General features: G+C 45.9%; 1 protein-coding gene across 1 annotated transcript in view; it reads right to left on the reverse strand.

Annotated features, from left to right (window-relative positions):
* The window catches only part of csmd2 (CUB and Sushi multiple domains 2), a gene marked incomplete at its 5' end in the record, with an annotated part of 597,374 nt that overhangs the window by 183,388 nt on the left and 400,591 nt on the right, over positions 1-13,395 (reverse strand). The window contains 3 exons of the mRNA XM_090227432.1: positions 1,912-2,025; positions 3,099-3,179; positions 6,100-6,245. Of these exons, the coding sequence (XP_090083558.1) occupies positions 1,912-2,025; positions 3,099-3,179; positions 6,100-6,245 (341 nt within the window). The remainder of the gene's footprint in view (positions 1-1,911; positions 2,026-3,098; positions 3,180-6,099; positions 6,246-13,395) is intronic.

The raw sequence follows: 13,395 nt of genomic DNA on the forward strand, positions 1-13,395 counted from the left end.
CTCCGTTCATGTTTCCCTCGATCCTGACTAGTCCCCCAGTCCCTAACGCTGAAAAACATCCCCACAGCAAGATGCTGCCACCATCATGCTTCACCGTAGGGATGGTGCCAAGTGTCCTCCAGACGTGACGCTTGGCATTCAGGCCAAAGAGTTCAATCTTGGTTTAATTTAATCTTGTTTCTCATGGCTTGAGAAACCTGTAGGTGCTGTCAAGCTCTAGGAAGAGTCTTGGTGGTTCCAAACTTCTTCCATTTAAGAATGATGGAGGCCAGTATGTTCTTGGGGACCTTCGATGCTGAAGAAATGTTTTGGTACCCTTCCCCAGATCTGTGCCTCGACACAATCCTATCTCGGAGCTCTACGGACAATTCCTTCGACCTCATGGTTTGGTTTTTGCTCTACCATGCACTGTCAACTGTGTGACCATATAATAGACAGGTGTGAGCCTTTCAAAATCATGTCCAATCAAAATAATTTACCACAGGTGGAGTCCAATCAAATTGTAGAAACATCTCAATGATGATAAATGGGAAACAGGATGCACCTGAGCTCAATTTACAGTCTCATAGCAAAGGATCTCAATACTTATGTAAATTAGGTAGTAATATTTTCAACTTTTTATAAATGTGCCAACGTGGAAAAAGTCAAGAGGTCTGAGTACTTTCCAAATGCACTGTATAGAGAGAGAGATCAGTGTCTGCCGAGAGACGAAGAGAGAGAGAGAGAGAGAGAGAGAGAGAGAGAGATCAGTGTCTGCCGAGAGACGGAGAGAGAGAACAGTGTCTGTCATTGAGCCACCGAGTGGGTCCCTGAGGAAGCATTCTCCCCATTATCACACCTTAGTATTGTAGGAACAAGGCTATCATCGGGTCCTTGGGGAGGTTGACTTTACGGCGTGTATGACAACTCAACAGTCTCCTCCACTCTCGTGGGACACAACAGCACAGCACACAGAGAGAGAGAGAGAGAGAGAGAAATGTTTACTGTTCATTTTTATTGTGTATTTCACTTGTGTATATTAGCTACTCCACTTGCTTGGCAATGTTAACATTTGTTTCCCATGTCAATAAAGCCCCTTTAAAATAGAGAGAGAGAGAGACAGCAAGTGTTATGAGAGAGAGAGAGAGAGAGACAGAGAGAGAGAGAGAGAGAGAGAGAGAGTGCACACGTGTGTGTATGTGAGAGAGAGAGAGAGAGAGAGAGAGAGCACATGTGTGTGTGTGTGAGAGAGAGAGAGAGAGAGAGAGAGAGAGAGAGAGAGAGAGAGTCAGAGCACATGTGTGTGTGTGAGAGAGAGAGAGAGAGAGAGAGCGTTGTAAGGTTTTTATGAGACAGCTTAAGACGGGGTCAGGTGTGATGGATTGGTGCGCTTTGATCCACCTGCACAGTGAGATCTTCCATCCAAATGTTCCATGTACATCAATGAAGTATTTATTTGCAGTTAAAACGCAGGGCACATCGGGTACCAATGGGAAACAAATATATATTATGTCAGCAATTATTACCCATGTTGATGAACTCTGACAATATGTGTCATCTGGAGGAAAATATATGTAGCGATGTGGAAACGCCTTGAAGTGAAGAGGCTGATCTGCTGATCTAGGATCAGTCCTGTCCCACTCTTCTGTCCACACCTCTGTCCAGGTAATATAATTAATTGATCTAGGATCAGGTCACTCCTGTCCAGGTAATCTTGTTAATTGATCTAGAATCAGGTCACCCCTGTCCAGGTAATCTTGTTAATTGATCTAGAATCAGGTCACCCCTGTCCAGGTAATCTTGTTAATTGATCTAGAATCAGGTCACTCCTGTCCAGGTAATCTTGTTAATTGATCTAGAATCAGGTCACTCCTGTCCAGGTAATCTTGTTAATTGATCTTGTTAAAGGCAGATCAGGAAAAGTCATCTTACCTTCACAGGAGGGTGGAGGTCCCTGAAACTCCAGGTGAGTCCCCAGACGACAGGTCAGAATGTTGTTCCCACTCAACTGGTACCCTGGCAGACACCTGTAACGCACTATGTCACCTGGAGAAGGAGGGGAGATAGGAGGGAGGGGGAGGGATAGGGGGGGAGGGGCGATAGAGAGAGTAAGTACTGTGCATTTTTCTTCATTATTTCATCCACACAAACTGAAAAGGAGAAACATCCCAAATCCATAATGTGAGACCATCTTGTATCTGTCTCTCTCAAAATCTACATAGGGCTCTGGTCTAAAGTAGTGTACTATATAGGGAATAGGGTTCCATAGGACTCTGGTCTAAAGTAGTGCACTATATATAGGGAATAGGGTGCCATAGGACTCTGGTTTAAAGTAGTGCACTATATAGGGAATAGGGTGCTATAGGGCTCTGATCTAAAGTAGTGTACTATATAGGGAATAGGGTTCCATAGGACTCTGGTCTAAAGTAGTGCACTATATAGGGAATAGGGTGCCATAGGGCTCTGGTCTAAAGTAGTGTACTATATAGGGAATAGGGTTCCATAGGACTCTGGTCTAAAGTAGTGCACTATATAGGGAATAGGGTGCCATAGGGCTCTAATCTAAAGTAGTGTACTATATAGGGAATAGGGTGCAATAGGCCTCTGGTCTAAAGTAGTGTACTATATAGGGAATAGGGTGCTATGGGGCTCTGGACTAAAGTAGTGCACTATATAGGGAATAGGGTTCCATAGGACTCTGGTCTAAAGTAGTGCACTACATAGGGAATAGGGTGCCATAGGGCTCTGGTCTAAAGTAGTGCACTATATAGGGAATAGGGTGCCATAGGGCTCTGGTCTAAAGTAGTGTACTATATAGGGATTAACGTTTCATTTGGGACACAACCCAAATGTAATCTATCATTTCAAATGCAACAATCTCCTCTTGCTCTGTTTGGGTCATCGTTATTAATTTCCTGTTCACCCATGGCCCTCTGGGTACTGTAGTTTGGCAGTGAATGGCTCAATTGAATGTGTAGTCCTTGCTATGGAGGAGCCGTTTCTCCTCAACGCTGTGTGTGTGTGTGTGTGTGTGTGTGTGTGTGTGTGTGTGTGTGTGTGTGTGTGTGTGTGTGTGTGTGTGTGTGTGTGTGTGTGTGTGTGTATGCATGTTGACTTACCAATTTTAAATTCCTTGCTGGCCATTAAGATGTCAGCATTGGGTATAATAGGGGGAGGCAGGCAGAACTGGAGTGTGTATGCTAGAGAGAGAGAGAGAGAGAGAGAGAGAAAGAACAAACACTATTGTAAATACATATTCATGATAATTTAAATTCCCTTTGGGACTTAATTACACTTACTATGACATTTGAAATGTCTTAATTTTTCGTTTACTGTACATTTTTCATGTATTTTATCCTGACCAACTTGCCCTCGAAATAAACCTCTGCTGTTTTCAATCACGATCTCAGCGATCCCTCCAAATACTGCCTCATTGCCTGCATCCGCTATGGGTCCGCGGTCAAACGACCACCCCTCATCACTGTCAAATGCTCCCTAAAACACATCAGCGAGCAGGCCTTACTAAACGACCTGGCCCGGGTATCCTGGAAGGATATTGACCTCGTCCCGTCAGTAGAGGATGCCTGGTCGCTCTTTAAAATACATTTCCTCACCATCTTAAATATGCATTCCCCTTTCAAAAAATGTAGAACTAAGAACAGATATAGCCCTTGGATCACTCCAGACTTGACTGCCCTTGACCAGCACAAAAACATCCTGTGACGGACTGCAATAGCATCGAATAGTCCCCGCGATATGCAACTTTTCAGGGAAGTCAGGAACCAAAACACAAAGTCAGTCAGGAAAGCAAAGGCCAGCTTTTTCAAACTTTTTTGTAAAGTCCATGGAGAATAAGAGCACCTCCTCCAAGCTGCCAACTGCACTGAGGATAGGTAACACTGTCACCACCGATAAATCCACGATAATTGAGTATATCAATAAGCATTTCACTACGGCTTTCCTCCTGGCTACCCCAACCCCGGCCAACAGCTCTGCACCCCCCGCAGCAACTTGCCCAAGCCTCCCCAGCTTCCCCTTCAGCCAAATCCAGATAGCAGATGTTCTGAAATAGTTGCAAAACCTGGACCCCTACAAATCAGCTGGGCTAGACAGTCTGGACCCTCTCTTTCTAAAATGATCCACAACCCCTATTACCAGTCTGTTCAATCTCTCTTTCGTATCGTCCGAGACCCCTAAAGATTGTAAAGCTGCTGCGGTCATCCCCCTCTTCAAAGGGGGTGACACTCTAGACCCAAACTGCTACAGACTAATATCCATCCTACCCTGCCTTTCTAAAATCTTCAAAAGCCAAATTAATAAACAGATCACTGACCATTTTGAATCCCAATGTACCTTCTCCGCTGTGCAATCTGGTTTCCGAGCTGGTCATGGGTGCACCTTAGCCATGCACAAGGTCCTAAACGATATCATAACCGCCATCGATAAAAGACAATACTGTGCAGCCGTCTTCATCAACCTGGCCAAGGCTTTCGACTCTGTCAATACCCGTATTCTTAACGGAAGACTCAACAGCCTTGGTTTCTCAAATGTCTGCTTCACCTGGTTCACCAACTACTTCTCAGACAGAGGTCTGTGTGTCAAATTGGAGGGCCTGTTGTCCGGACCTCTGGCAGTCTCTTTGGGGGTACCACAGGGTTCAATTCTCGGGCCGACTCTTTTCTCTGTATATATCAATGATGACGCTCTTGCTGATGGTGAGTCTCTGATCCACCTCTATGCAGACGACACCATTCTGTATACTTCTGTCCCTTCCTTGGACACTGTGTTAACTAACCTCCAAACGTCTGTCCCTTCTTTGTTAAATGAACCTCCAAACGAGCTTCAATGCCATACAACACTCCTTCCGTGGCCTCCAACTGCTCTTAAACGCTAGTAAAACCAAACGCATGCTTTTCAACCTGTTCACTGCTCGCACCTGCCCTCTCGACTTGCATCACTAGTCTGGGCGGTTCTGACTTAGAATATGTGGACAACTACAAGTACCTAGGTGTCTGGCTAGACTGTAAACTCTCCTTCCAGATTCACATTAAGCATCTCCAATCCTAAAATTAAATCTAGAATCGGCTTCCTATTTCACAATAAAGCCTCCTTCACTCATGCTGCCAAACATACCCTCGTAAAACTGACCATCCTACCAATCCTTGACTTCGGCAATGTCATTGACAAAATAGGCTTCTACACTCTACTCAGCAAACTAGATGCAGTCTATCACAGTGCCATCCGTTTTGTCACCAAAGCCCCATATACTACCCACCACTGCAACCTGTATGCTCTAGGTGGCTGGTCCTCGCTACATATTCGTCTCCAAACCCACTGGCTCCAGTTCATCTATAAGTCGATGCTAGGTAAAGCTCCGCCTTATCTCAGCTCACTGGTCACGATAACAACACCCACCCGTAGCACGCTCTCCAGCAATCCAACACCCCCTTTGGCCGCCTTTCCTTCCAGTTCTCTGCTGCCAATGACTGGAACAAATTGCAAAAATCGCTGAAGCTGGAGACTTATATTTCCCTCACTACCTACCTCATAGTCCATCTGTAAAAAGCCCACCCAATCTACCTACCTCATCCCCATACTGTTTTTATTTATTTACTTTTCAGCTCTTTTGCACACCAGTATTTGTACATCATCATCTGCTCATTTATCTCTCCAGTGTTAATCTGCTAAATTGTAATTGTTCGCTCCCATGGTCTATTTATTGCCTTATCTCCTCATGCCATTTGCAAACACTGTATATAGACTTTCTTTTTTTCTATTGTGTTATTGACTGTACGCTTGTTTATTCCATGTGTAACTCTGTGTTGTTTTATGTATCGAACTGCTTTGCTTTATCTTGGCCAGGTCACAGTTGCAAATGAGAACTTGTTCTCAACTAGCCCTAACTGGTTTTAAATAAAGGTGTTCTCAACTAGCCCTAACTGGTTTTAAATAAAGGTGTTCTCAACTAGCCCTAACTGGTTTTAAATAAAGGTGAAATAAAATAAATAAAGAATAATCTACTTCACTTGTTTTGGCAATGTTAACAAATGCCAATAAAGCCCTTCAATTAAAATTGAAATTGAGTGACAGAGAGTGAGAGAGAGATGATACTCTACATACCTTGATAGTTGATTCGGAACAATCCACCTTTCTCAGTGTTGCTACGGAAACGAACTAGGATCTGATTGGACGTGCTGCTTGCGGGTTCGTTGGGCTCACCATCCGTAAACACACCTAGCTTCCTGGCTGTCTCCTGGGGGCCGTCCCTGAGGGGTGAGGGGTCAGAGTTTTTAAAGGGGCTCCGTGGTGGCGTGGCAGCCCAATATATCAGATTCCTCGTCAGCCATTCAGCTCTAAAACCAACTGTCTTTAGCTGTCAGTGTGTGTGTGTGTGTGTGTGTGTGTGTGTGTGTGTGTGTGTGTGTGTCCATCCAAGATTACAGCAGGCGAAAGAGAGCTAATTCACAGTGTTAGTCACAAATAGCGCACTACTACCCTATGGGCCATGGTCTAAAGTAGTGCACCATGTAGGGAAGAGGGTGCCATTTTGGGACGCATTACAGTGCTATAGCCAAGCAAGTCTACCGCCGTCACAAACCCAATCGGTCGCTCAGCGGCAGACGCGGGCACAGTAACTGGTTGAGATGTGACGGTTGGTCCACCGGTTTGGTTTCTTTTGAGAACCTGGGCAAGAAAAATGGATGATTTTTCACCTTATTGTAACACTCTGCTATAATGAGCACCTGTTCAACTGCATTAAAAACTCATGTTTCACAATCAAAGTAAAATAAAAAATACTATTCTCAGTGTCTTATAAAGCAGAGGAGACCATAACAGAGTTGACAATCACATCTTAAGTCAGTAACATGGTAGTATGGTAACAGGGTAGCAGGGTAACAGGGTAGCAAGGTAACATGGTAGCAGTGTAGTATGGTAGCAGGGTAACATGGTAGCAGGGTAACATGGTAACATGGTAACAGGGTAGCAAGGTAACATGGTAGCAGGGTAACATGGTAGCAGGGTAACGTGGTAGCAGGGTAACAGGGTAACATGGTAACATGGTAACATGGTAACAGGGTAGCAGGGTAATTTGGTAACATGGTAACATGGTAGCAGGGTAACATGGTAGCAGGGTAACAGGGTAACATGGTAGCAGGGTAACATGGTAGCAGGGTAACATGGTAGCAGGGTAACATGGTAGCAAGGTAACATGGTAACAGGGTAATATGGTAACATGGTAACAGGGTAACAGGGTTACAGGGTAACAGGGTAACATGGTAACATGGTAACATGGTAGCAGGTTAACATGGTAACAGGGTAGCATGTTAACATGGTAGCAGGGTAACGTGGTAGCATGGTAACATGGTAACATGGTAGCAGGGTAACATGGTAATATGGTAGCAGGGTAACATGGTAACATGGTAACATGGTAGCAGGGTAACATGTTAACATGGTAGCAGGGTAACGTGGTAGCATGGTAACATGGTAACATGGTAGCAGGGTAACATGGTAATATGGTAGCAGGGTAACATGGTAACATGGTAACATGGTAGCAGGGTAACATGGTAGCAGGGTAGCATGGTAACATGGTAGCATGGTAACATGGCAACATGGTAGCAGGGTAACAGGGTAACATGGTAGCAGGGTAACGTGGTAGCAGGGTAACAGGGTAACATGGTAACATGGTAACATGGTAGCAGGGTAACATGGTAGCAGGGTAACAGGGTAACATGGTAGCAGGGTAACATGGTAGCAGGGTAACATGGTAGCAAGGTAACATGGTAACAGGGTAATATGGTAACATGGTAACAGGGTAACAGGGTTACAGGGTAACAGGGTAACATGGTAACATGGTAGCAGGTTAACATGGTAACAGGGTAGCATGTTAACATGGTAGCAGGGTAACGTGGTAGCATGGTAACATGGTAACATGGTAGCAGGGTAACATGGTAATATGGTAGCAGGGTAACATGGTAACATGGTAACATGGTAGCAGGGTAACATGTTAACATGGTAGCAGGGTAACGTGGTAGCATGGTAACATGGTAACATGGTAGCAGGGTAACATGGTAACAGGGTAGCAGGGTAACATGGTAACATGGTAACAGGGTAGCAAGGTAACATGGTAGCAGGGTAACATGGTAGCAGGGTAACGTGGTAGCAGGGTAACAGGGTAACATGGTAACATGGTAACATGGTAACAGGGTAGCAGGGTAATTTGGTAACATGGTAACATGGTAGCAGGGTAACATGGTAGCAGGGTAACAGGGTAACATGGTAGCAGGGTAACATGGTAGCAGGGTAACATGGTAGCAGGGTAACATGGTAGCAAGGTAACATGGTAACAGGGTAATATGGTAACATGGTAACAGGGTAACAGGGTTACAGGGTAACAGGGTAACATGGTAACATGGTAACATGGTAGCAGGTTAACATGGTAACAGGGTAGCATGTTAACATGGTAGCAGGGTAACGTGGTAGCATGGTAACATGGTAACATGGTAGCAGGGTAACATGGTAATATGGTAGCAGGGTAACATGGTAACATGGTAACATGGTAGCAGGGTAACATGTTAACATGGTAGCAGGGTAACGTGGTAGCATGGTAACATGGTAACATGGTAGCAGGGTAACATGGTAATATGGTAGCAGGGTAACATGGTAACATGGTAACATGGTAGCAGGGTAACATGGTAGCAGGGTAGCATGGTAACATGGTAGCATGGTAACATGGCAACATGGTAGCAGGGTAACAGGGTAACATGGTAGCAGGGTAACGTGGTAGCAGGGTAACAGGGTAACATGGTAACATGGTAACATGGTAGCAGGGTAACATGGTAGCAGGGTAACAGGGTAACATGGTAGCAGGGTAACATGGTAGCAGGGTAACATGGTAGCAAGGTAACATGGTAACAGGGTAATATGGTAACATGGTAACAGGGTAACAGGGTTACAGGGTAACAGGGTAACATGGTAACATGGTAGCAGGTTAACATGGTAACAGGGTAGCATGTTAACATGGTAGCAGGGTAACGTGGTAGCATGGTAACATGGTAGCAGGGTAACATGGTAATATGGTAGCAGGGTAACATGGTAACATGGTAACATGGTAGCAGGGTAACATGGTAGCAGGGTAACAGGGTAACATGGTAGCAGGGTAACATGGTAGCAGGGTAACATGGTAGCAGGGTAACAGGGTAGCAAGGTAACATGGTAACAGGGTAATATGGTAACATGGTAACAGGGTAACAGGGTTACAGGGTAACATGGTAACATGGTAACATGGTAGCAGGTTAACATGGTAACAGGGTAGCATGTTAACATGGTAGCAGGGTAACGTGGTAGCATGGTAACATGGTAACATGGTAGCAGGGTAACATGGTAATATGGTAGCAGGGTAACATGGTAACATGGTAACATGGTAGCAGGGTAACATGTTAACATGGTAGCAGGGTAACGTGGTAGCATGGTAACATGGTAACATGGTAGCAGGGTAACATGGTAATATGGTAGCAGGGTAACATGGTAACATGGTAACATGGTAGCAGGGTAACATGGTAGCAGGGTAGCATGGTAACATGGTAGCATGGTAACATGGCAACATGGTAGCAGGGTAACAGGGTAACATGGTAGCAGGGTAACGTGGTAGCAGGGTAACAGGGTAACATGGTAACATGGTAACATGGTAGCAGGGTAACATGGTAGCAGGGTAACAGGGTAACATGGTAGCAGGGTAACATGGTAGCAGGGTAACATGGTAGCAAGGTAACATGGTAACAGGGTAATATGGTAACATGGTAACAGGGTAACAGGGTTACAGGGTAACAGGGTAACATGGTAACATGGTAGCAGGTTAACATGGTAACAGGGTAGCATGTTAACATGGTAGCAGGGTAACGTGGTAGCATGGTAACATGGTAACATGGTAGCAGGGTAACATGGTAATATGGTAGCAGGGTAACATGGTAACATGGTAACATGGTAGCAGGGTAACATGTTAACATGGTAGCAGGGTAACGTGGTAGCATGGTAACATGGTAACATGGTAGCAGGGTAACATGGTAATATGGTAGCAGGGTAACATGGTAACATGGTAACATGGTAGCAGGGTAACATGGTAGCAGGGTAGCATGGTAACATGGTAGCATGGTAACAGGGTAACAGGGTAACATGGTAGCAGGATAACATGGTAACATGGTAGCATAGTAACATGGTAACATGGTAGCAGGGTAACATGGTATAATGGTAGCAGGGTAACAGGGTAACAGGGTAACATGGTAGCAGGATAACATGATAACATGGTAGCATGGTAACATGGTAACATGGTAGCAGGGTAACATGGTAGCAGGGTAGCATGATAACATGGTAGCAGGGTAACAGGGTTACAGGTTTACAGGGTAACAGGGTTACAGAGTAACAGGGTTACAGGGTAAGATGGTAGCAGGGTAACAGGGTAACATGGTAGCAGGGTAACAGGGTAACAGGGTAACATGGTAACATGGCAACATGGTAGCAGGGTAACATGGTAGCAGCATAACATGGTAGCAGGGTAACATGGTAGCAGGGTAACAGTGTAACATGGTAGTAGGGTAACATGGTAACATGGTAGCAGGGTAACATGGTAGGGTAACATGGTAACATGGTAGCAGGGTAACATGGTAGCTGGGTAACAGGGTAACATGGTAGCAGGGTAACATGGTAGCAGGGTAACATGGTATCAGGGTAACAGGGTAACATAGTAGCAGGGTAACATGGTAGCAGGGTAATATGGTAGCAGGGTATCATGGTAGCAGGGTAACAGGGTAACATGGTAGCAGGGTAACATGGTATTAGGGTAACATGGTAGCAGGGTAACATGGTAACATGGTAGCAGGGTAACACGGTAGCAGGGTAACAGGGTAACAGGGTAGCAGGGTAACAGGGTAGCAGGGTATCATGGTAGCAGGGTAATAGGGTAACATGGTAGCAGGGTAACATGGTAGCAGGGTAACATGGTAGCAGGGTAACATGGTAGCAGGTTAACAGGGTAACATGGTAGCAGGGTAACATGGTAGCAGGGTAACATGGTAACATGGTAGCAGGGTAACATGGTAACATGTTAGCAGGGTAACATGGTAGCAGGGTAACATGGTAGCAGGGTAACAGGGTAACATGGTAGCAGGGTAACATGGTAGCAGGGTAACATGGTAGCAGGGTATCATGGTAGCAGGGTAACAGGGTACCATGGTAGCAGGGTAACATGGTAGCAGGGTAACAGGGTAACATGGTAGCAGGATAACATGGTAGCAGGGTAACAGGGTAACATGGTAGCAGGATAACAGGGTAACAGGGTAACAGGGTAACAGGGTAGCAGGGTAACAGGGTAACATGGTAGCAGGGTAACATGGTAACATGGTAGCAGGGTAACATGGTAGCAGGGTAACAGGGTAACAGGGTAACATGGTAGCAGGGTAGCAGGGTAACATGGTAGCAGGGTAACATGGTAACAGGGTAACATGGTAACATGGTAGCAGGGTAACATGGTAACATGGTAGCAGGGTAACATGGTAACATGGTAGCAGGGTAACATGGTAGCAGGGTAACATGGTAGCAGGGTAACAGGGTAACATGGTAGCAGGGTAACATGGTAGCAGGGTAACATGGTAGCAGGGTAACATGGTAACATGGCAACATGGTAGCAGGGTAACAGGGTAACATGGTAGCAGGGTAACAGGGTAACATGGTAGCAGGGTAACATGGTAATATGGCAACATGGTAGCAGGGTAACAGGGTAACATGGTAGCAGGGTAACATGGTAGCAGGGTAACATGGTAGCAGGGTAACAGGGTAACATGGTAGCAGGGTAACAGGGATGTGATGCTCGACCCGCTCAGTTTTTCCACCACAAAACTTCAGATTTGTTTTGAATTGAGTGTTTATTTATTTAAATATAACAGTTTCACCATGTTGAAACAAGAGTCCGGGCACTTAAAAGGGTTGTCCTTCAATGAGGGACAAACGTCAATGAAGGATTCATAATGAATATTATAATACAGCATCTTCTTCAGACTTTGTCAAAGCAACAATCATGTTTGGCTTAAGTTGTCCTCATAATACACCTGTGTGCTCCGGGTCAAGCTGGCCTTGACTAAACCCCCAATGAGCACATGTGTGACAGTATGCACAGGCTTTACAGATGTATTTCTTACACCTGCAGCACACAGTATGTGTTTTAGAGTCCTTCTTTGGTGGGCAGATCTGACACCTCTTCCTCTTACTTGCTGGGGCAGTGGCTAGGGCAGTGGCTGGGGCAGTGGCTAGGGCAGTGGCTAGGGCTTGGGCAGTGGCTAGGGCAGTGGCTTGGGCAGTGGCTAGGGCAGTGGCTGGGGCAATGGCTGGGGCTGTGGCTGGGGCAGTGGCTGGGGCAGTGGCTAGGGCAGTGGCTGGGGCAGTGGCTTGGGCAGTGGCTAGGGCAGTGGCTGGGGCAGTGGCTGGGGCTGTGGCTGGGGCAGTGGCTGGGGCAGTGGCAAGTGGCTCTTCAGGTTGATCATGAGATCTAGCCCTCTGAACAGCTTTCACAACTGCTGCAGATGCGTCTGTGCGGGGGAGACGCTCCCTTCTTTCGATGAATGGAGTTACAAGTGCCTTTCCCAGCTGCTCCAGGAACACCCTCCTCTTGTTGTGCTTACGAGGCATCCAGCTAGAGCTGGTCTCTCTCCATATCACAAAGGCATTGTAGGAGGAAACATCAATGATGTTGTGGAAGATGACCAGGGGCCAGCGGACAGTCATCCTTCTGCTGCTGTACGTTCCAATCACCTTATCTAGGTTGTCCACACCTCCTTTGTTGCAGTTGTAGTCTAGGATCATGGCTGGCTTCCTGTCCTGGCGATGGCTAATTTCAGCCTCTGTGTGCAGTGTGCTCAGAAGTAACACATTCTTGTTTTTATTTGGGAGGTAGGAAACTAGAGTGGTGGTGAAGGCAAACCTTGATGAGAAGACGTCTCTTTCGAACTGTGCCAACCATGCAAATGTTCATCTTCAGGACCTGCCGTCCAAGTTCATGAGAAGTGAAGAAACTGTCACGTGACCTCAAGTCCCTCTGTCACATCAAGCACAACCCGCATCCCCTGGTTCTTCTCCGGGCCTCCATTCGTCAGCTTCCCGCTGTAGACTTGCATCTTCCAAGCGTAGCTGGATTTGGCGTCACAGACCACCCATGACTTGATCCCATATTTTGCTGACTTGCTGGGCATATACTGCCGGAAAGGACAACGACCTTTTGGCAAGAAGAGATTAGCATCATCGGTAATTACTAGTATCGGTCACAGAAGTCAGTGGTGAAAATCACTTTTATTATATATATATACAACCACTGGCTCATCCACTGTCACGTCAGGCCCTGGGTTGTAGAAGTAGAGCAGCCGCTATACCACC

The sequence above is a fragment of the Oncorhynchus mykiss genome, chromosome 30 (genome assembly GCF_057628025.1).
Source record: "Oncorhynchus mykiss isolate SJ-2025 chromosome 30, ASM5762802v1, whole genome shotgun sequence".
NCBI classification, from domain to species: Eukaryota; Metazoa; Chordata; class Actinopteri; order Salmoniformes; family Salmonidae; genus Oncorhynchus; species Oncorhynchus mykiss.